At 40.6% G+C, this 22169-nt stretch overlaps 3 protein-coding genes across 4 annotated transcripts; all 3 read left to right on the top strand.

Moving 5' to 3' along the window:
• The first annotated feature begins 4355 nt into the window (after nt 1–4355).
• Nucleotides 4356–9677, top strand: LOC115685570 (alpha/beta hydrolase domain-containing protein VTE7-like). 2 transcript variants are annotated; one of them, XM_030610646.2, is made up of 10 exons: nt 4356–4718; nt 5822–5916; nt 6002–6099; nt 6212–6261; nt 6449–6544; nt 6948–7037; nt 7718–7810; nt 7945–8040; nt 8860–8925; nt 9341–9677. In XM_030610646.2, the coding sequence occupies exons 1-10, from the start codon at nt 4503–4505 to the stop codon at nt 9467–9469; spliced, it is 1029 nt and encodes a 342-aa protein (XP_030466506.2). In that variant the 5' UTR covers nt 4356–4502; the 3' UTR covers nt 9470–9677. The 2 variants fall into 2 exon arrangements, with proteins under 2 accessions (XP_030466506.2, XP_056169616.1); XM_056313641.1 differs by lacking the exon at nt 4356–4718 and adding an exon at nt 4731–5083.
• A 1426-nt stretch (nt 9678–11103) lies between these two features.
• Nucleotides 11104–15893, top strand: LOC115688014 (ribosome biogenesis protein WDR12 homolog). The gene is made up of 14 exons (XM_030613744.2): nt 11104–11398; nt 11660–11760; nt 12145–12251; nt 12600–12635; nt 12754–12839; nt 13383–13441; nt 13532–13642; nt 13735–13860; nt 14265–14408; nt 14609–14717; nt 14854–14990; nt 15090–15125; nt 15232–15325; nt 15426–15893. The coding sequence occupies exons 1-13, from the start codon at nt 11233–11235 to the stop codon at nt 15322–15324; spliced, it is 1311 nt and encodes a 436-aa protein (XP_030469604.2). The 5' UTR covers nt 11104–11232; the 3' UTR covers nt 15325; nt 15426–15893.
• A 1767-nt stretch (nt 15894–17660) lies between these two features.
• LOC115686354 (AAA-ATPase At3g28580-like) lies at nt 17661–19515 on the top strand. Its single transcript, XM_030611620.2, has one exon. It carries the CDS (start codon nt 17766–17768, stop codon nt 19263–19265), a length of 1500 nt encoding a protein of 499 aa, XP_030467480.1. The 5' UTR covers nt 17661–17765; the 3' UTR covers nt 19266–19515.
• Nucleotides 19516–22169: the final 2654 nt, after the last annotated feature.

Below are 22169 nucleotides of genomic sequence, written 5' to 3'. Positions count from 1 at the left end.
ACCGAAACCCTTTTATGCGTTTTCCTTTTTTTTTTTCGTTTTCTTCTTACAATAACTATTTTTAATATTCTCAATTGGTCAATCTCATTTCAACCCAAAAAAATAAAATAAAATAAAGAGAGAGATGACATGATTTGATCTGATCTAATCATTAAGCCATATGTAGATGCTGAGGTCATGGAGGGTGTGGAAAAACAAAGGATTTTGGTGGGTAGATATGAGTCAAAAAGGGTTCATTGTCTTTGCTATTGTCTCATTTAGCAAACATTTTTAATATTCTCAATTGGTCAATCTCATTTCGACCCACAAAAATAAAATAAAATAAAATAAAGAGAGAGATGACATGATTTGATCTGATATGATCTGATTTGATCATTAAGTTATACGTAGATGCTGAGGTCATGGAGGATGTGGAAAAACTAAGGGTTTTGGTGGGTGGATGTGAGTCAAAAAGGGGTCATTGTCTTTGCTATTGCCTCATTTAGCAAACATTTTTAATATTCTCAATTGGTCAATCTCATTTCGACCCACAAAAATAAAATAAAATAAAATAAAGAGAGAGATGACATGATTTGATCTGATATGATCTGATTTGATTATTAAGTTATATGTAGATGCTGAGGTCATGGAAGATGTGGAAAAACTAAGGGTTTTGGTGGGTGGATATGAGTCAAAAAGGGGTCATTGTCTTTTGCTATTGTCTCATTTAGCAAACATTTTTAATATTCTCAATTGGTCAATCTCATTTCCACCCACAAAAATAAAATAAAATAAAGACAGAGATGGCATGATTTGATCATTAAGTTATATGTAGATGCTGAGGTCATGGAGAATGTGGAAAAACTAAGGGTTTTGGTGGGTGGATGCGAGTCAAAAAGGGGTCATTGTCTTTTGCTATTGTCTCGTTTAGCAAACATGTCAATTCCTTTTCTTAACCATCAAATTGTGTGGAAGTCTCGGAGCCACATTTTATATGGATCCTTGGATAAAAAGGCGACACGTTGTCCTGTCCGGTCTACTTTGCAAAACCAGCTTCCCGTCATAACTCATCGACTTCATAGGTACGTCGACTCTTCAAAAGTGATCAAACTTACATTTGATTAAGAAAAGTGGCCATGAGCGAAGAAACTTATTAACTCTTAAAGTTGTCACGGGAAATGGATGATTTATAAAATTTTTGTTTTAAATGATTGTCTGTATCACTTATAAAAACGAAAGAATTAAAAATGTTATCATCATCCACGAAAATATTTAAACATGAATTGTTGTCGATAGTGAAGATATTTTTCATTAACTAATTATTTCAAGCGATACAAGTAATTATTTTTATAATTATTCAATTTTCGCAAAATTAACAGAGCCTAAATTGCAGAACTTTACTGAGTGTAAACGAATGTTACGGCTAGTTGGATATTTTACTGCACAAAAGGATTGTACTGTCAACTTAGATAGATTGCAATTTTTGTGGAATCATACGTCCCATAGACCCATAGAACTTACGACCACCAACGGAGAATTACGCCTCCTAAAGAAAAGTCACAAAATCAAAAGTACTGAAATTGAAGACAATCGTATCCAGCCATGTAAAATGGTATTGAAATGTAAAGAAAAACAATAAGTAAAATCAAATAACTGGTGTTTTATTGATTGATTGGCAGTCCTTTACACAAATTACAATTATAATAGTTATAGCTAATTGAACAATTAGTGTTCATTGATTGATTGACAGCTCTTTACACGGATTACATTCTAATATTAAAACTAGTACTATCAGTTAATCAGCAGACTCAGCACATAAACACTAAGGGTGTGTTTTGTAATTATTCTGTTTCCGCTAATAATTTCTGCTCAGAAATGATTTTTTTTTATTCTATTCCCGGAAATAATTTATAAGCATTTGAAGGCGTTTGATAACTGCCCAAAATTTATATTCCTGGAATAGAAAAAGAACATAAATGGATTTGGTAATTACACAAAATTTATTTTTATTAATAATATTTTTGAATTTTTTAATATTTCTTTCTTTTTCTTTTTTCCCTTTTTTTTCTTTTCTATTTTTTTTCTTCCCCTTCCTTGGCCCATGGCCAGGTCATCGGTGTTGGCAATCGGCCACAGACTAGGGTTGGGCGGCTTGTGGCCTGGGCAAGGGTGGCGGCGGCGGCGAGGGTCCAGCTCTCGTCCTCGCCAGCGAGGGCCGCAACGCCCTCGTCGGCCCTGGCCGGCCACCGACGATTGGGTACAGGCCATGAAAAATGAAGAAAACCAATTAAGAAGAAGAAGAAGAAGAAAAATTTATTTTCCATTTTTGATTCTTGTTCCCAGAATCAGGAATCAACTATTTTTTTTGTTCCTGATTCTATTCCAAAACTGATTCTAAGAATAAATTTGTGCCTAGGAACAAAAAATTTACCAATCGAATTTCTGTTTTTTTTTTGTTCCGAGAAACAAAAAAATAGAATCGAATACTGTTTGGCAGGTTACCAAACAGCCCCTAACCCTATTACTCAATAGTTATTCTCTCTCTCCACTCTTTACACCTAGCATCACCGATTACTTTTTTTTTTTTTTGATAATCGAGGTGTCCGCACGGCCGGCGAGCTAGGGCTTAAACCAGCGGTGATGCCCGACTAGTCCTCGAGGGGGGCTAGCGCAGCATCCCACGGCCACGACCCCCCACTTAAATCACCTCGATGGGCGAGTTTGAACTCAGGACCTCTCGTGAAAGGAACTGAGCGCAAAACCAACGCGGCCACCGATGGGTGGGTACCACCGATTACTTTCGAAGTCTCCTATTCCAAAAATTTATGTTTCTTGGCCTCTATCGTTAGCGGCATCCAAAATATATGGCATTCGCTACCCGATGATCGTGTCAATTTCACTTCTTCAGAGCCCCCGTCGACGGGCCCTCAGCGAATCGCATTCGAGATTGTCGGCACCGCTGCTTAGATTGCCACTAATCCATTCAACTCATCATAAGTCGTGTTAGTTGTGGCCTTTTGTCGACTAGGTCAAGCTTTACTTACCTACACTCACATGCCGAGACTTACCATACTTTGTCAGCCTACCATACTTGCCGACTAAAAGCCTACACCACTTTGCAAGTCCTGTATCTCTTGCATTTCGCCCGATCTTTCTCAGCCCGAGTCAACAGTAAAAAAAAACTCGAGCAACTTTTCGGTGTCAATGGTACAACAACTTTGATTCGGTCAAAAATCAACACTTCACTTCAGAATGAAGCGGGATTTAATTTCTTACAAAAGGATGGCCGAAAATTGGCTGGATGATTTGAAAAACACATTTCCAAAAGATTATGATCATTTTTTTCTTCGATTCATTTTTTTAAGCAATTCAAACAATTTTTAAAAAAAAAATTTCAATGATTTACTTTTCGCAAAAGAAGCAAAAACTAAAGGCGCGAATGATAACCACTATGTTTCCCTGTTTTTTCATATTTTTGTTCCCGGGAACAGGTTTGGAACATAAATCCGTTTGGTAAAATAATTTTATTTTTTTATTTCTAGGACAAATTTTGGCCTAAAAATAGATTTGGAAAAAAAATGAAAAGTTAAAATTTTTTACTGCTCTATTTCTGGAATAGAAACATAAATAAAAACTCTTTTTTATTGCTCACCCTTGCCGCTCACCAATCGGCCGTCCGCCGCCGCCCGCCACCCTCCGCTGTCGCTGTCGCCATCACCACTCGCCGGCCATCCGCCGCCACCACCTTTCGCCGATCGGTTTCGCCGATCGGCCGGCGCCACCTTTTGCCGACCGTCCGCTACCGCTCGCCGCCCCCCATCGCCGCTCATCCATTGCCCGCTGCCCGCTGCCCGCCGGCCATCCACCGTCGCCCGTTGCCACCGCCGGTCGCCCTCCGGCCATCCTCTGTTGCCCGTCGCCACCGCCGCTCGCCGCCCGCCTGCTAGCCATCCCCCGTCGCCCTTCGCCACCGTTCACCGGCTGGCGGGAATAGAAATTTTGCGTCGTTATCAGATAAATTTATATTTCGGAAACAGAAATTTTGTGTCGTTATCAAGCACTATTTTTTGTTTAGAAACTCGTTTGGGAAAAAGAAATAGATTTGTTAATTTTTAGTTAGAAATATAGCCAGGAAAGAAAAATGTTGCCACTCGTGCAGGCATATATTTCATTTCCTAGAAGGGGGAGTCCCACGTGGGCTTCGAAAAGAGCTCACTCAGTTTGTTTTCACCGCGGCGTACGGGGCCGTACCATCGACGACGACAACGAAAACAACAACGTTGTCCACATGCATCAGCCGCTTTCACCAACCGGGCCACGACCACCCCACGCGCTTCGTCTCGACGTTGTATATATACACAGCTCCCACCTCGACTCGAACGACCCCCCTTGCACGCGCACGCATACGCCCGTTCGCGCTCGTCTCTTCTTCTTCTTCTTCTTCTTCTTCTTCGTCGCGCGATTCCTGGGTTCCCGGAAGAAGACCCGGCGAGCCGACGCCGCCGTGCCCGAGAACCGAGAGAATGGCACTCAGGTGGGGTTGCTGCCCGCCGCGGGAGACGGGACCCGGGACGGCGGCGGGGCGCGCGACGCCGCCGGGGGGCCGCCGTCTCGCCGCCTCCCTCGCGCGGGCGGGCGATGGGTTCCCCTCGTTTCTGCCCAAGGAGGTGGAGAGGATCAAGGACCCTTTCGCCCGTCAGTTGGCTCAGAGGATCGAGAGGGTCCCGGTCCCGGTGCAGGTACCTTCGTCGTGCTCCCCCCTCCTCTCCGCATGCGTTTCGTTCCTCGTGGTCGCGGTGCGTCGGTTTTTGTTCTCTTGCTACTTCGTCTCGTCGCCGGAGGTTTGGCTTGCGCTTTGCGTGAAAAATGATAGGAGAGGTTCATTTCGTGCGCTTGTGACGATTGCTGCTGTTGAAAAGTTTAGTGACCATGCTTTTGAAGGTCGGCATTTTCCGCTTGTGAATCTGTCCTTCTGGGTGTACTGTTTGTACTGTGCGGGAAATGGCCTTGCATTGCAGTGATCAGGTTGGCCCAGTGAAAGGACTCACTAGTGGCAGTGCGTAACATGGGCGATGGACAAACTTCGCTTCGCTACATGTATGTGGTCCCTGTGAGAAAGCTCCCTCTTTTCGACCCCTATCTAGCTACACGTTAAAGAATTGGTTAAATAGACATAAAGTAGATGGGAAGGAGTCATGGTAGTAGCAGGGGAAGAGGGGGTTAGATTGCAGTAAAAACTTTCTTCTTGTCGTGGGATATTGAGCAGATGAGTTACAGCCTGTCGACACTATATGTGGGCATTTGAACTTATGCAAGTTTTCTGACATTTTTCCTTTTAATTTCCGGAAATAGATATCAGGTATATGAAATTTGGACAGAAAATGTTCCTACTGGTGGAGTGTTGAGTGACGGCAGGTCCTTTTGAGTCCGACCTTTAGACTTTTCAAAAGTAAGGGGCAACCGCCCCAAGGTTCTTTTTTTTACAACACTATACACTTCTTCTAACTCAATTTAACATAACAAGAAATAGAAAAGATGATAAAGTGAAATTGACAGCTCAATTTCATTGATGGGGGCAATATTAATTTTATTTATGCAGGGTCGCAAACTGTAATTTGGCTAAATATTTGGGTGGTCTCTGTGATTCAAACAAATCTATCTCAGAGGCTTGTATTAGAGAAGTTTATGGCCAAGTCGCTTAAACCAGCCACTAGGATGTTTTATGAACTTTTTTCACTCGGGCCCTGTGCTTATTTGACAGGACAAAGTAGTCACTGAAATGCCTGAGGTCAAAAGCTGCTGTATGATAGACTTATCATTTTAATGCTTGTCACACTTGCAGATTGAATCGGGTGATGATTGGGTAATGAGCAGTTGCGTGAAACCATCAATAAGAAGTAAGAACAATCCGGTGGTCCTGCTACACTGCTTCGACAGGTTCAAAGTTAATAGCAATCTTGTCATATTAGCAGAACGTTTTTACCAATTACTAATATATATCTGCCATGTTTTGTGACTTAAGTTCTTGTTTAGAGTGGAGACATGCATATCCTTTACTTGAGGAGGCTGGTTTGGAAGTATGGGCTGTTGATGTCCTCGGATGGGGATTCTCTGACTTAGGTTGATCAATCTGCTTGACTTTGTTCTTAGCTGGTTATTAACATCATCCGACTGTACTCTTGATTGGTCCTCAATCGTGTAATTTTTTTTTCTATTTATGTGCTTGTGTTAGAAAAGCGTCCTCCATGTGGTGTCTCATCCAAGCGACATCACCTCTACCAGGTGACTCCCGGGCTCTTGGTTACTTAGATTTGGGAAATGTTCTACCTCTCTTGTTGCTTTAGGATCCGAAGACCATGTTGCACTCAATCTTCTTTCTTGTTCTGATGTTCCGATGTTGCTAAGACCAACTTCTTAAAGCTTACACCAACTAAATTAAGATTCCGTCTTCTGTCTTCTGCATTTTTAGTTGTGGAAGTACCATATAAGAAAGCCAATGGTATTAGTTGGACCAAGTCTGGGAGCTGCAGCTGCAATTGACTTTGCTGTCAATCACTCAGAAGCTGTGAGTAGATTCTTCTATGATATTCCTGTTAATGAGCTTTGGACAACGTGGATACATCTTACCTGGAAAAATAAATTACGTTAGTCCACCCATCTCTAGGTTCTTCAATGCATGCATGAGATTGTTGTGGAGCTCGATTGAGTTTTTCGTCTTTTTTCCCTTATGCGTTCAACTGCATCAAATCATCAATTTAAATCTGCCAATGAAATCCTTCATGGTTTGACCATGGAAAAACTAAAAAGCTTTTCTTGTTCTTCATTATTTGACCTTTTCAATCGTCATGGATGACCATGGACAATATTCAAGCCTGATTTTTTACATACAGTCCACCTTAATTGATTTTTTTCCCTCTTGTGGTTATCGTCTTCCGTTTTCATTCGTATGCACTTTTTTGGCTTGGCAGGTTGAGAAGCTGGTCTTGATCAATGGGTGTGTTTACAAGAAAGGCACAGGTCATCTAGCAAATTTACCCAAGTTGATCGCCTATGCTGGGGTGGGTTCTAAAGTTGAATTCTGTGGGACGTATGTTTCAGACAGGATAATATAGATTGCCATTCATTGCATTGAGCACCAAATACTTTCCATGAATTAGCACTGTCTCTGTTTTCCTTTTGTTTCTAGTAGCTTGCGGTGATTTCACATGGCATATGGATTTGGTTTGATCGGTTACTTTGTGATGGATTAACATCCAATAATGAAGCGATTACCTGACTGAATCTTACTCAGCCAAAAGATAGAGATAAGAAGAGGAGGACCTGATGTTCCATTTCTATCTCCTAAGGATGGAGGGTCTGAAAACCATAATCTTACAAACTCAGATTTCTGATGCAATTATCGAGAAATCGGTGTGCTTTGCATCTTATTCAAGGAAGTATTCTAAACACTTAAGAGCTCACCGCATTTTCGTGCTCTTAAAGCAAGATTGGATGATTGCATTCTTCTGATATCATTATTCCTCAGTGCATATCTACCTCCACTTTTGTGGACTGAGTCAACTTAATGGTCTTATTTTACTTAATTCTTTAAGCACTGATGGAGCCAATGTTATGAAGGCAGACCCGTCTCTGGAACGATCCCATTGCTGCTGCAATGCACATATGCAGTTTGTTTTAGTTCTTTGACTTTCCATCTAGTTGGTCCTACCTGAACTTACGGTTGTCTGTTATATATCAGGTTTCTTTGCTGAAGAGCATCCCACTGCGGCTTTATGCCAATATGTTGTCCTTCAACGGAATCTCATTGGCTACATGTTGTGATTGGACCAATGTAAAGTTCTTTACTCTTACTTGGTTCTCTTTCCTTTGCCCCGTAATTAAGTGATCTATATCTTCAACAATAAATGAAATAGGCCTATAGTTGGAGCCATCTAAGCTTCTCTATGTCCTTGTGTTGCACTCTAGGTCGGGCGCTTACATTGTCTACTGCCATGGTGGAAAGATGCAAGTGTTAGTTTTATGAGGAGTGGGGGGTATAATGTCGTTGACCAAATAAAAGAGGTACAGCAATTTCGATGTTTCTGCTTTACGCCTGCCTGATAAGCAGACGTTCTATAACAAGTCTGTTAGTGCATGCCATCACAAGGGACAAAGATTGGTTTTATTAGCACGTTGGATTTTTTTATCTTATGCTAACTCAACTGCAATTATATAGTTTAGATGGTTTTTACGTTTGTAGCATTGATTCGGCACAACCATTGAAATTTTGCATGCTGACCTCTTTCTGTAATTGCACTGGAAGTAATTAATTTAGCTTTTCATTATTTTAGCTCTCTAGGTGACCTCTGTAATGGAGAACCTTCAGATGCTAAATGTTCCTTTACGATATTTTAGCTGCACAACAGTTGGAACATCTATCAGGGTGTCCTACCGTGGAGCGGCAGTCAAGTGTGATAATAAAGGACTTCTTGGCCTACAAGCTATAGTATTTGATTAAAATTTCCAGACAGTGGATGGAAATTTTGCTTTTCCATTAGTTTTTTAACTGACTACGCACTGGCATAAATTGTCAATCCTTACCAGACTATTTCAAGGCTGTACCAGACTAGAGTTGCTAAAAATTAAATCTATTTTAAGAACTAACATGAGTCTGCCAATAGTGCTCATCTGATTTGTTCCCAACTTTTTGAGGAACTTGATGGTTGATTTGATATCGCTCCTGATTTCTTTGTAATGTATCTGTTCATGATTAGAGAGGAACGGAGGCCATTGAGACGGTTGTAAAGATTAAGTCTCAATGGAGTCAGGATTGCGAGAAGAAATCTGAATAACCCATTCTCATGGGTGCGCCTCTGACTCGATAATATCATACTTCTGCAGGTAAAGCAGAAAGTGCTCATTGTCTATGGCGAGCATGACAGGATAGTCACCAAGCAGCTCCAAGTGGTTAGTTCAGATTGGACTTGTAGTCGCCTATAAAGCCATAATGATTTGCTTTAGAATGAGATACTTGCAAAAATGATTTCGAAGCTGGAACTTGTTTTTCTCCTATGGCTTGGGTTTCCATTGATTCATAAACTCTATTTTAAACCAAAACAAGGGCAGTTTTGTTGATTTTGCTCTCTTATTTGATAATTTTGGCTTCCCATTCATTCTTTCTTTTACGTATTCTTGTGTCTGAAAAGGACCTCTAGCTGTTTTTCCTTTCTCTGCATTACCTTAGCGCAGCTAATCCCTTCAGTTCTGTATTTGATTGTTCCACTCGTTTTCTGTTTTATTGTTCTTCCCCTCGTTTAGTAGATTTTTCGTTTTCCCGTACTTTGAATTTCTTGCTGCCCTAACGAAAATGCTGGAAATGCAGAGGCTCCACTGTGAACTGCCAAGTGCAATCATACGGCAAGTGCCGGACTGCGGTCATTTACTTCATGTTGAGAAGCCCAATGCCATTGCGAATTTGATTGCGGATTTCGTCCGAGGCGTTAACTGCTGAAGAGTTCATGTAGTGGCGCTTCCCCTCTTTTCCTTTTTCAATGACTGCTTAAAGCCTATATATGAACAGGTCTTTACTGTAGACATGGACAAGGTAGATGTTTTCTCTGGCCCCCTTGGGATATCTATTCGGTCATACTTTCGAGTTCTTTACATCAATGTATATAAGCAAAGGGAAAAAGAAAGAGTATGGATTCTGCCTCTTGTAAGCTCTCGGCGCTTTACGCCGCTTTTGTTGGTCCTCTGACAGCGTTCGTGAGTTTAGGGTTAAGGCTTTTCGCCCGTAGTTAGAGTTGTGATTAGAAGAGCGCGGTCTGCGCGCCAAATGTTTTAAGTTTGCATAGTTGCTGCAAGCCTCTTCCATCATCCTTTTTGGGCCTTGATCAAAGCTAAAATGACCTGAAGTTACTGGGTTTGAGTGGACACATTGAACCGCCCTTTAGCGCTGCACGGTCATGTTGAGGTAAGCCATGGCTCTTGAGACAGGCAGTTGGGTCGTGCACCAACTGCCGTGGCTGCGGCCGCGGCCGGTCTATGGCATTCAGCTAATGACTTGATAAAGACAACCCGAACCATTCGAAAGGCATGAAGTGCCATCTTTCAGCTAGGTCGGAATGGTTTCGACTTTCGGGGCCTTCGATTCAGACCATCAATCATTTCCCACGAGAAAAAAAATGTCCATATAAATGTAGCTTTACAAATTAATTCTATGCCTTTAAAAAGGGTCACTTGGATTTATAATTTGAAAGGTGTTGATTATTCTTCTTGCAACGAGTACTTTTCTTACTCTCTCTACTCATCTTGCTTCGAATCAATATTTTTCTCTCTCCTAAATTTTTGCTTTCAATATCAATGGTTTAAATGAGTTCAATGATGTTGATTAACATAGCAATTTTTATGAGAAACTGTAGTGATTTATTAGAAGATTTTTGTTATTTTTTTCTATTGTTCCTATGAAGTTATTGGGTGCTTATAAAATTTCTTTTAATAAAAAAGTTTTCGCATTTTAATCCAAAGTTTTAGGAATGTAAAAGTTGAGATTTTGTTATTATCTTTCATTGGGTGCTTATAAAATTACTCTTAATCTTTTGTGAAAGGCTATCCTAGAAATGCCGATAATTCTATAGTAATAATAATAATAATTCATAAGACGCGTGTTCACGTGATGGGTGGATTGGAACTAGGAAATGGCAAATTAGTGGCAAAATTGACATAAATGGTATGTGAACTTTTATCCAATATTCAATGTGGTCCTTGAATCTTAGCTCGATGTATAATATGGTCCCTGAACTTGAATTAATGGAGGGACAATATTGAATATTTGCCAAAAGTCGAGAGATCACATTAAACAAGTTAAAAATTCAGAGAATACATTACACATTGGACTGAAATTCATGTACCATATTGAACAAATTTAAAGTTCGTGGGTCATGTTACACATTGAATCAAAATTCGAGATGATTTGTGTCATTTACCTTTCTTTTTTTTTTTTAAGGAGAAAAGGTCGAGCGACTAACGACAGGCAACACTGCGCTTTGGCAGAGGGACAAAAACGACGCGTCGCTTTCCAACAAATAAAGGAAAAAAAAAGAAATGCGAAAATGAAAAATCCTCTAAAACCCTAGCCAAGATCTTTCTTCTTCTTCTTCTTCTTCACCATTACTGCGTGAAGCTTGAACCCTGAAATTCCGCCGGCCACGATCCGTCACCGCATCCAAACTTCCGGCTCCGGCGGCCTCTCTCTCCCGGAGCTGTGCCCGCGACATGGACAAGGACAACTTTGGCGAGGAGGAGATGTCCCGGCGAGTCCAAGTCCGGTTCGTCACGAAGCTGAAGCCGCCGTTGAAGGTCCCCTCCGCTTCCATCGCAATCCCCGCGAACCTCACCCGATTGGGCCTCTCCACCGTCGTCAACAATCTCATCCAATCCGGTAAACCATATCTCTCGCTCTCGAAGCACGAATCAATGTCACGGATGGATTTTGTACTTACCGTGTTGTGATGAAAGTTTGTGCCTCTTTTTTTAAGCTTCGTTCAGATTCTTCTTTTCCTTTTTTCAATGTGCGCTTTGTATTGGTTTCTACGTGCATTGGGCTGAGAATTGATGGATGTCATTATTTATTTATTTTTATTTATTTTTGCTGTGGCGTGGATTGATTGTAGTGCTGAGCTGTTTGATTTTACTCTGACAGGGAGCCCGGATTGGAATGCGGAGCCGTTTGATTTTCTGATTGATGGCGAGCTCATCCGGATGTCGCTCGAACAGTTTCTTCTTGCCAAAGGCATTTCCGCGGTAATAATGTTGTTCCTTCTCGCCGGCACGGTGTCATGTCCCATGCTCGAATCCCGCATGGTCGTGCATCTTGAGCAGTGGAGAAAGTAAAGATAGCTAGAATATAATTATCTTCATTCGACATAAGTTGGCAAACTAATTTTGGTTAGAAAGGACTAGTTACTGAGGTTTATTGGGTCATCGATATCGATGCGATCTGCTGATAGTTTGATGTAGTGGGATAATCCACTTTATGTTATTTCTGTCATCTGAGCTTCGTAATTGTTTAGTCTTCTCTTTCACGATGTGGTCCATAGTTTGTTTAATCGAAGCAACAATGCTTCCTCCAGCTATTTTCTTTTGCTATTTGTTTGATATATAAGTAGGAATTTTTGGTTATTACAGGAGAAGATATTGGAGATAGAGTACATTAGAGCCATAGCCCCACGAAAAGAGGAAGATGCATCTGAACATGAGGATTGGGTTAGTGCAGTCGATGGGTCTAATCCTAAGTAAGTATATGGACATCGAAAGGGCCTTTTCTTTCCATTTGAACATCACTCTCGAAACGCTTTATGCTTTGTCCAGGGGTTTTGTTTGATTATTCAGAAGGTGATTTGTCACAAAGCTAGACATTTTCCTAATACTGAAGAACCACCTGTAGCTTTGGAGGATTCACAATACTCTTGGCATAACTTAATGTATCTTAGCTTGGAAATGGGACTTGTAAACATGTTAGACAGGATAACACCATCCGTATGCTGAACTGACTTAACCAAGTACCCTGGATTTCTCTGGTTTTTGTTTTCTTCTTTTAGGCTCTATTTTCTTCTCAGTTTTTTTGTTTCATCATCTGGCAGGTTCATTTTGACAGGATGTTATGATGGTTTAGCAAGGTAATACTTAAAGAAAGCTTGTTCCTCACTTGTATCTTGCACCAGCATTCATTTTATGAAATTCGCTCCGAGGTTTCAACGATTTTCACTGACGATGACTTCGATGTCTTAAATTAAGGGTATGGGATGCTCCCGGATCATGCAGTCATATATTAGGAGGACACGGTGATGCAATTACTTCTGTCAGCGTCGTCGATCAGGAAGGTACAAAGTACATGTGAATGCCATTGGCTGAATTGGACATCTAAATGATTGTAATTGTATCATCATTACCATGGTTGTTAAAATCAGGATCCTTCTTCGCTTGATGGGGTTGCACATTAACTTTTATAGAAGTATATTTGATTACAATATACTCCTACTCTTCTCTGAGATTGTTTTATCCCCAAATTATGGTTTTTGATGAATCTTCAGAGAGGACAGTGTATCTAGCATGGATGCAATTTAAATGATCCAATGTTGATACTACAAATTGCAAAATTTATCTGTAGGTTAGCATGACCCTATGGGGGCTATATCTTTTTTCAGCGAAACTGTTGAAGGCAATTTTTCCTTTTTGAAACTTTGGTGTAATGAAGAAATTATGCAATGAACGAGGTGACTTTTAGTGTCATGGTCCAGCTTTTCCTCAAGTCACTGTTGCGGTTTTTATGTACTGCAAGCACAGCATACGTGCCCCCATTCTGAGGGTGCAGTCCCAAGTGTAGTTTGCATATTGACTATGGACTGCCTGGGGTGTGAATGCAGGAGCTGAGAGTGTTTGCGTGGCAACTGCATCAAAAGACAGGACGCTAAGGTTGTGGAAGGTAATTAAACGACAGTACTGCCTCTTCTTTTACCTTATTTGATCCCTGCATCCACTCAATTATTATTTTTACTCTCTTTTGCATGAAAAGATTCATACCGAGGCATCTCTTAATTCTTCTGTGACGATAAGGGCATTTAAAATTCTGCGGGGGCATAAAGCATCAGTCCAAAGTGTTTCAGCGAGATCTGCTGGAGACATGGTCCTGTCTATACCCTGGTATCATTGTATTGTTAAAAGCATCAGAATTAGACCCCAAAACTGAGCTGGCTTCTTTTTGGTTGCATATATCAGATCTGTTCTGGTTCTTGGGATTGTACTATTAATTTGTGGAACACGAAGGAGTTGGGTGCAGACGATAATCCTGTGACAGTCAAGAAGAGAAAAGTTAATAATCAAGTTGAGGAATCTCAAATGGAGGTATTGCTTCCTTCTTGACTATGTTAAACGTACTTCTGCATGGATTTTTAGACTATGTTAGATGTCATTATTACCTCATTTTGAGTTGTCTAACTTTTATTCTGATACTTCTGATGGTTTCCAAAATTCTCGAATAGCTCCTGCATGTGGACCCTTTCATTCAATTAGGGAGTCATCCTTCCTTCCGGCAACACAGATTGACTCTGCTTTAGTATATAAGTTTTAAGGAGTCAGTCACCATCATTTAGTAACAAATACATATTTTCCAGGAAAGTTGTTTGTCTCTTCTGTTTATTACAAATGTTAAAGAGTTGGCCGAGTAGTTATAACAAACTAGCACAAATATCTGGACTAGAAAAACTTTCTTTGGCAGCTTACTAGCATTGATTTTTCATTGCTATCAGGAGGAAGCCGTGTCTACACTTGTAGGCCATACACAATGTGTATCTTCAGTGATTTGGCCACAACCGGAGACAATTTATTCTACTTCATGGGATCACTCTGTGAGACGGTGGGATGTTGAGACTGGCAAAGATATGTTGAACATAGTATGATGAATAATATCTACCCTCTCCTTCCTTGCTTTATTTGTATTTGTATTAGGCTTTTTGGAGCTTTTATGTCGCTAGGGCAATATTTTTCTGTACACATATTAGTACTGATCGCTAGTTTTGAGTAGCATGGGAAATGCTAGAAGATTGACTTTCTTCCCATTAGACAAAGTAAAATATGCAATTCTTGCATGCAGTTCTGTGGGAAAGCCCTCAATTGCCTTGATATTGGTGGTGAAGCCTCTGCTTTGATTGCTGCTGGAGGTTCTGATCCTGTTCTCAGGATATGGGATCCTCGCAAACCAGGTATATTGCAATTGACTTGGTCTTCGTGCACTCTTATAAGATGACATGCAAGTAAAAGCGAGGCACATTAAATAGTTTTACCTTTTAGTACTCATCCCCTCGATTTCTCTCTCTGATAAAACTTGCATTTTCTCAGCAAGTTCGGCCCCCATCTTCCAGTTTTCCTCGCACGCTTCTTGGATATCGGCTTGCAAGTGGCACGATAAATCTTGGTTTCATCTACTTTCAGCATCCTATGATGGGAAGATAATGCTATGGGATTTGAGAACTGCTGTATGTCAACTCTTAACTTTGGACGGATTAACCACAATTATGTCTTTGGAATAGCTCCAGTTTGAGAAATATATTTCTTAATGCAATTTTCTCTTGCAGTGGCCTCTGGCTGTCATTGATTCTCACAAAGATAAGGTATGGCTTGTTTCTTCCATGTCTGATCATCTGGCTTTGCGGTTCTCCTTCATTTGCTGTTCTTTTCTTTTGTGGCTAATATATGGCTTTTTATGCGGTGGTGCAGGTATTTTGTGCAGACTGGTGGAGAGGTGATTGCGTGGTTAGTGGCGGGATGGACTCAAAACTGCGGGTTTCTTCAGGGATACCTATCCAATGAGGTTTGACATTCTTCATTTCATCTGTTGAAGTTCTGAGCTCTGGCTTCTTTCTCAGCAACGGGAATTTGCCACTTGATTCCATCTCTTTCTTCTATTTCAGGTCCTCAATATAATCATGGGATCATCTGGTGAAATGCTGCAATCGTGCTTTTGCCAATGTTTTTACTCAATTTATGTGAGAGCTCGATTGGGATTCGGGAATTCTAGTAATCATCCGAAGTCCAAATCTACGAGTTATTTATCAAGAGCTCTTGAAGTTATCCAGCTTTGGTTTGCTAAAACCAAGACTTGCCTTGTGATAGGCAATGCATGGAAATTCTCTGCGGGCAAACACCATCAATCTGTGAGCCTTGACCGATTGAAGACAATCTGTAACCCTTGAAAATGTATTAGTTGAGTGAGATGTTGCAGAAGATAGCTGGATGTATATGCATCCAATTTTGCGTAAGCATGTGCGGGTATGCTCGTGTTTTTCCCATGCCATATTGTGAGAGAGAAAAGAGGTTATATTCAGCAACAATTTGATAATTGCATCCTGGTATCAATTTTAGGTGAATTTTGTTAGTACTCATAACACTGTTCTCGGCACATAATCTTTTCCTCTTGCTGTTCCCCTCTGCAGTCTTAATGATCAAATACCATACATTGGCCAAATCCTTCGTAAATCACCGGGTTTTGTCATTCCTCAATCCGGTCGTTGAACCGCGCGGCCTCGTCAATCTCCGGTGTAATTCTTCATGAAACTCTGCTGAAATAATCTTGGATGAGCCCTACTTGGGGTATTCAATTTCGAAACTTATATCAGTGACACAGCATCACGGTTGCAATATAAATCATGCACTTAAGTCTTTACTCCCCGTTACTGACATACTTCGGCAGGGCTATCACGCCCCTTAATACGTGCTTGTGCCCTGTTTTTTATCATCCATTTATTCAAGAACTTATCATGGAGACAATGCAAAGTGTAGAATTTTCTTAAACAAGTGGGCTTTCAAGATCAAGACACTCGTCCATATTCGCGTTCATTAAACACCTACCCACGTGGACGCATGTCTTGATCTCAAGCCTACTCGTCTATACAAAATCTTACGCTAGTAAAATACCGTACAAAAAGTCTTTATACAGCGCACGTTATGGAAAGTATGTACAATTTGGTTGTCTTTTCTAATTTGCGCGCGGTTTGCGACATTCAAGTGTAGTCTAATCGGAAATTTCATCCCCTGTTGTGGGTCTGAGCTTTGGTTCCCGATAAACAGAAGAGCTCTTGATTTGCTTATGACAATTGCGTATTCTAAGGCAAGCTATCAAAATCATTATTGTCGAATCACCTATTGTCTAACCGTGCTCACGCAAATTGCTAAAAGCCGCTAGATCATACGAGTTCCAAGTGCCCCCGAACATATATGCACATAAACCGTGCCGAATTCTTTTCTCGAAAATAAACAAAAAAGAAAGCAAAACTTATAATTACAGTTCTTCTCCAGCCGATAATTTTTATTAGTTTGCGCGCTCGGTTTCTCGATCGTCGTTACTTGGAAAAATCGAAGGATCTCGGGACGAATCGCGGCACGTATTAGAGGTATGAAAATATATGATCCTGTAGTGAAAATTAATGCGAAAGTTGTTCTTCGCAGAAACATCATAGTAAGTGACATTTGCCTGATTGTTAATGTAAGATTGCATTTACTCTGATCTGAACCTGAACGCTAAGATTTCTTTTTGACCCTGATCAACATGTTCCTTCAAAAGAGACAGCTTAAAACTCAAGGCAAGACATAATCACGTATATACAGCTGTTCAACATGTTCGATGTTCGATTCATTAGAGGATGAATGTATCAAAAGAGTTAAATGTAAAAATGCAGAACATAGAAAATGGGGAATTTGTATATATTTCGATCTATTATAATGAAGATTACATCAGCCTATTTATGAGACGACTAAGGTAGCAAATATTAATCAAATATGCACACACTCAAAGGAGATATACATGCAATCTTGAGAGAGATAAATAATCAACAAAATATGAAGAATCTCCAATATAATATCGCTAACATTTGTGCTGAACAACATGCATCCTTTGCGGTCGACTTTGCTGTTGGGATAATAACTTAACAAACGCAACCCATACTCCGGGTTGCAATGTGCATAGAGAGAAAATGGGAAATTTGTATATATTTCGATGCACAAGAAGATTACATCGGCTTATTATAAATTTTATGAGACGACTATCTAAAGTAACATATATTAATCAAATATTCACAATCAAAGGGAATATACATGCAATTGAGGGACTTAGATAATTAACAAAATCTGAAAAATCTCTACTATAATATCGCTAGAAAAAAGCATCAGTGTATTACTTGGTGCTCAAGAAAAGCGGGCTTGTCCCCGTCTATATGTGCTAACTCACAGATTCAAGCTTTTCATCGACACCAAAGATGTTCGTCGGAGAGATGTTTGCGCAGCTCGGATCTGTGGCCGGCGGGGTCGTGCTCCTACGGGCAATGCTCCAGCAATACTTCCCTTCCCAACTCGGCCACCTCTTGGAGCGGCACTTCCGCAAGCTGATGAGCTTCTTCCATCCCTACGTCGAGATCTCGTTCCCCGAGTTCACCGGCAAATATATGAAGCGCAGCGAGGCCTTCACCGCCATTCAAAGCTACCTCGCCGAGAACGCCACCTCCCGGGCCAAGAAGCTCAAAGCCGATTCCGTCAGTGGCAAGCGGTCCCTCGTCCTGAGCATGGACGACTACGAGGAGGTCGCCGACGAATACAGCGGCGTGAACGTTACCTGGTTCTCGAACAAGATCGTCCCCCTGAGCACGACGCTGTCATTTTATCCCATGACCGAGAACCCACGGTGCTACATTCTCACGTTCCACTGGCGCCATAGGAGATTGATCACTCAATCCTACATCAACCACGTACTCACCCAAGGAAAGGCGATCGCGAGCAGAAACCGGCTGCGGAAGCTCTACACGAACGATCCGCAAGACTCCATGTGGATCCATGCAGTTTTCGAGCACCCTGCTACGTTCGAGACCTTGGCCATGCACCCGGACAAGAAGAGGGAAATAATGAATGACCTCACGAAATTCACCCAGAGGAAAGAGTACTACGCGAAGATCGGCAAGGCCTGGAAGCGCGGGTATCTGCTATACGGTCCGCCCGGGACCGGTAAGTCCACCATGGTTGCTGCGATGGCTAACTTCTTGGACTACGACGTGTACGACCTAGAGCTCACGGCGGTTAAAGATAACACGGAACTGAGGAGGCTTCTGATCGAGACCTCGAGCAAGTCTATCATCGTGATCGAGGACATTGATTGCTCGCTTGACCTCACGGGCCAGAGGAAGAGGGCGGAGGAGGGGGACGATGACGACGGGGACGAGGAGGACGACAAGGACAGCAACCCCGTGAAGAAGATGACAGGAAAAGAGAAGAAGAGCAGCAAGGTCACTTTGTCCGGTCTTCTTAATTTCATTGATGGAATTTGGTCCGCTTGTGGCGGGGAAAGAATCATAGTATTTACGACTAATCAAGTCGATAAGCTCGATCCTGCTCTTATACGGAGAGGAAGGATGGATAAGCACATCGAGATGTCGTATTGTTGCTTCGAAGCTTTCAAGGTCCTCGCGAGAAATTATCTAAATATCGAACACCATCCGCTGTTCGAAACAATCGGCAGGCTGTTCAGCGAGACCAACATGACTACTGCCGATGTCGCGGAAAACTTGACGCCTAAGTCTGACGAAGAAGATGTGGAGGCTTGCTTGGGGAACTTGATACAAGCGCTCGAAGCGGCGAAGAAGGAAGCGACGGAGAAAGCCGAGGAAGAAGCACCAGTGAAGGTGAAAAGGGAAGAGCGAGAGAAGAGATTGAAGTGGTTGAGGGAAACTAAAAAGAAGGTGGATCATCTGCTAAAGAAGGGGAATTGAGCTAAAATAGGGAAGTGTTTAGTAGTCCAGATGAATATTTCTCACCCTGTTATTACTTTGAATACAGTTCATTCCATTGCAGATCGTCGAATTCTCTGTTTGCTTCGTTTTTCTTATCTGTCGGGAGTTCTGCTAAACAATCGTGAGTCCTTCAATTTCCTCGAACTACATGGTCCTCCGATTAAATTTCGGTTCGATCTCACGTTCTGAGTCTATCTGTTCCATCTGCATCATCTCTTTATCTTTGTTTCCTGCGAAAATACACCACCCCTTGATGATGATGAACAGCACAACTCTTCTGTTCTCACCCTGTTTCCAAAATACCATTTCACTGATCAGTCCATCCACACTGTTAACAAAGCATGTTGCCAGAAGCGTAGGGTTACCGTGCGTGTATAAGTAATTCCTTAAAAGCGTCGGCAAATTCGTAACTGAATTAGCTTGCAGCGAGATTATGTTTGAGGCCGTGCAGCGCAGGAATTGGACTTTAGGCGGAACCTGGACTCGATCTTGGCCGCGAGCATCGCCATGGTTTCGCCGATGTTGAAAGAAGAGAAGATGGCCACTCTTCAGGGTGAAGCTTTCTTGCTTGTTAGCCAGAGGTTTGCATGAACAATACTAAACTGAAAACAGTTATAACAGTTGGGATTTTTCAAAAGACTAGGAAGAAGTCTTTGAGAAACTTTGAAGTTTTTGGTTGATCAACTTTGAGAGATCATGAATCTTCTTCTCCTCAATCTTTTTTCTTTTTTTCCGAAGATCAAGAAACATTTTTATCCATACGCTTGGTCTGGCTCGTATTTACTCGGTGCATCTGGAGATGTATAAGCTCGTTCGCCATCGACGTGCCGAAAGTTAGAATATTTCTATATAAAAAACAGCAAATGCCCAACGTACAAGTTAGAGCTTTGCTCGAAACACGACTCGAACCTGTGATATCGTGAAAGATGATGATGTGAACCTTTTTTTCTAGGCAAAAGGACACTATAAGTGCCATAAGTTGTGTACGGAGATCACTTTGGTGCCATACTTTTTTTTGGATCACTTTGGTGTCAACCTTTTTTAAAAAGGATCACTTTAGTGCCAATGCTGACATGGTCGCCGGAAATCTGACGTGACTCTTTTTTTATTAATTTCCGATGCTGACATGGCTCACCAGAAATCTGACGTGGCTCGTCGGAAATCTGACGTGGCTCTTTTTTTGGCCGGAATTTTGGCCGGAGTCACTAAAGTGATCTCTTTTCCTCCGACTTGGCACCAAAGTGATCCGAAAAAAAGTTATAGCACCAAAGTGATCTCCGTACACAACTTATGACACTTATAGTGTCCTTTTGCCTTTTTTTCTGTATCATATGACTTTCCTCTTCCGAGTTAATTTTTTTCTTGTATAGCCTATACACATCTTCTCAATCAATACAAAATATCAGGGCATGGACCTGCTTTATGATATTTGCATGCACTTTCGGCCCGGTAGCCCTGCACATTGGTGGACTAAACGGTACATAGTCTCAGCCTAACACTAAGGACGCGAATGACAACATTTCTCTTTTCCGGCCTATTTCTGGCTAGAAATTAAGGTACCGCATGATAACCATTCTGGTTCTGTCCAGAACTGGTTTTTTGTTTCCAGAATCAGTTTTGGACCAGAAACCCGTTTGTTGACGCAATTTCATTTTTCTATTACTAGGACAAGTTTTTGTTCCAGAACCGATTCTGAACTAGAAATCAGAACAAAAAAAAAGTTGATTTTCTATTTCTAGGCCAAAAATGAGAATCATTTCTGAGAGAACTCTTTTTTTAAAACACATGTTTATCTGGAAGTCACGATCTTTGAGGTGGGAAAAAAAAGCAAAAAATCAAAAATTTCAAAACTTCACATAATGGTTTAAAATCTGTGGCTACCCACTTTGAGCGAAATTTAATTTTTTTTAGGTGCCGAAAAAAATATAAAAAAAGTCAAAAAATCAAAAATTTCAAAATTTCACAAAATGGCTTAGAATACCTATGGCCACCCACTTTGAGCGAAATTTAATTTTTTTTAGGTGCCAAAATAATAAAAAATAATCAAAAAATCTAAAATTTAAAAACTTCACAGAATGTCTTAGAATACATGTGGCCACCCAATTTGAGCGAAATTTAATTTTTTTTAGATACCGAAAAAAATTAAAAAAAGCAAAAAATAAAAAATTTCAAAATTTCACAGAATGGCTTAGAATACCTGTGGCCATCCACTTTGAGCGAAATTTTAATTTTTTTATGTGTCGAAAAAAATAAAAAAATAAAAAATTTCAAAACTTTACAGAATGGCTTAGAATACCTGTGGCCAACCACTTTGAGCGAAATTTAATTTTTTTTAGATGCCAAAAAAATAAAAATAAGCAAAAAATAAAAAATTTCAAAACTTCACAGAATGGCTTAAAATACCTGTGGCCACCCACTTTGAGCGAAATTTTATTTTTTTAGGTGCCTAAAACAATTTTAAAAAAAGCAAAAAATTAAAAATTTTAAAACTTCACATAATGGCTTAGAATACCTGTGGCCATCCATTTTGAGCAAAATTTAAATTTTTTTAGTTGCCGAAAAAAATAAAAAAATAAAAAATTTCAAAAATTCACAGAATTGCTTAGAATACCTATGGCCACCCACTTTGAGCGAAATTTAATTTTTTTACTTGCCGAAAAAAAAAAGCAAAAAAGCAAAAATTTCAAAACTTCACAGAATGGTTTAGAATACCTGTGGCCACCAACTTTGAATGAAATTTTATTTTTTTTTAGGTGCCGAAAAAAATAAAAAAATTCAAAAACTTCAAAACTTCACAGAATGGCTTTGAATACATGTGGTCATCCACTTTGAGTGAAATTTAATTTTTTTTAGGTGCCGAAAAAAATTTAAAAATAAAAAATA

This window comes from Syzygium oleosum, unplaced genomic scaffold, assembly GCF_021117445.2.
Source record: "Syzygium oleosum isolate NSW1041296 unplaced genomic scaffold, Sole_v2.1 Sole_v2.08, whole genome shotgun sequence".
Lineage (NCBI taxonomy): Eukaryota > Viridiplantae > Streptophyta > Magnoliopsida > Myrtales > Myrtaceae > Syzygium > Syzygium oleosum.
This window is presented reverse-complemented; position numbering and strand designations above follow the sequence as displayed.

Bases quoted from the DNA above. Each gene is read 5' to 3' on its own strand.
- LOC115685570 (XM_030610646.2), top strand. From the start codon at position 4,503: ATGGCACTCAGGTGGGGTTGCTGCCCGCCGCGGGAGACGGGACCCGGG. The intron at 6,100-6,211 runs GTTGATCAATCT...TGCTTGTGTTAG, and splicing joins ATGGGGATTCTCTGACTTAG to AAAAGCGTCCTCCATGTGGT. The intron at 7,811-7,944 runs GTAAAGTTCTTT...GTTGCACTCTAG, and splicing joins CATGTTGTGATTGGACCAAT to GTCGGGCGCTTACATTGTCT.
- LOC115688014 (XM_030613744.2), top strand. From the start codon at position 11,233: ATGGACAAGGACAACTTTGGCGAGGAGGAGATGTCCCGGCGAGTCCAA. The intron at 12,840-13,382 runs GTACAAAGTACA...GTGTGAATGCAG, and splicing joins CAGCGTCGTCGATCAGGAAG to GAGCTGAGAGTGTTTGCGTG. The intron at 13,643-13,734 runs GTCCTGTCTATA...TGCATATATCAG, and splicing joins CGAGATCTGCTGGAGACATG to ATCTGTTCTGGTTCTTGGGA.
- LOC115686354 (XM_030611620.2), top strand. From the start codon at position 17,766: ATGTTCGTCGGAGAGATGTTTGCGCAGCTCGGATCTGTGGCCGGCGGG.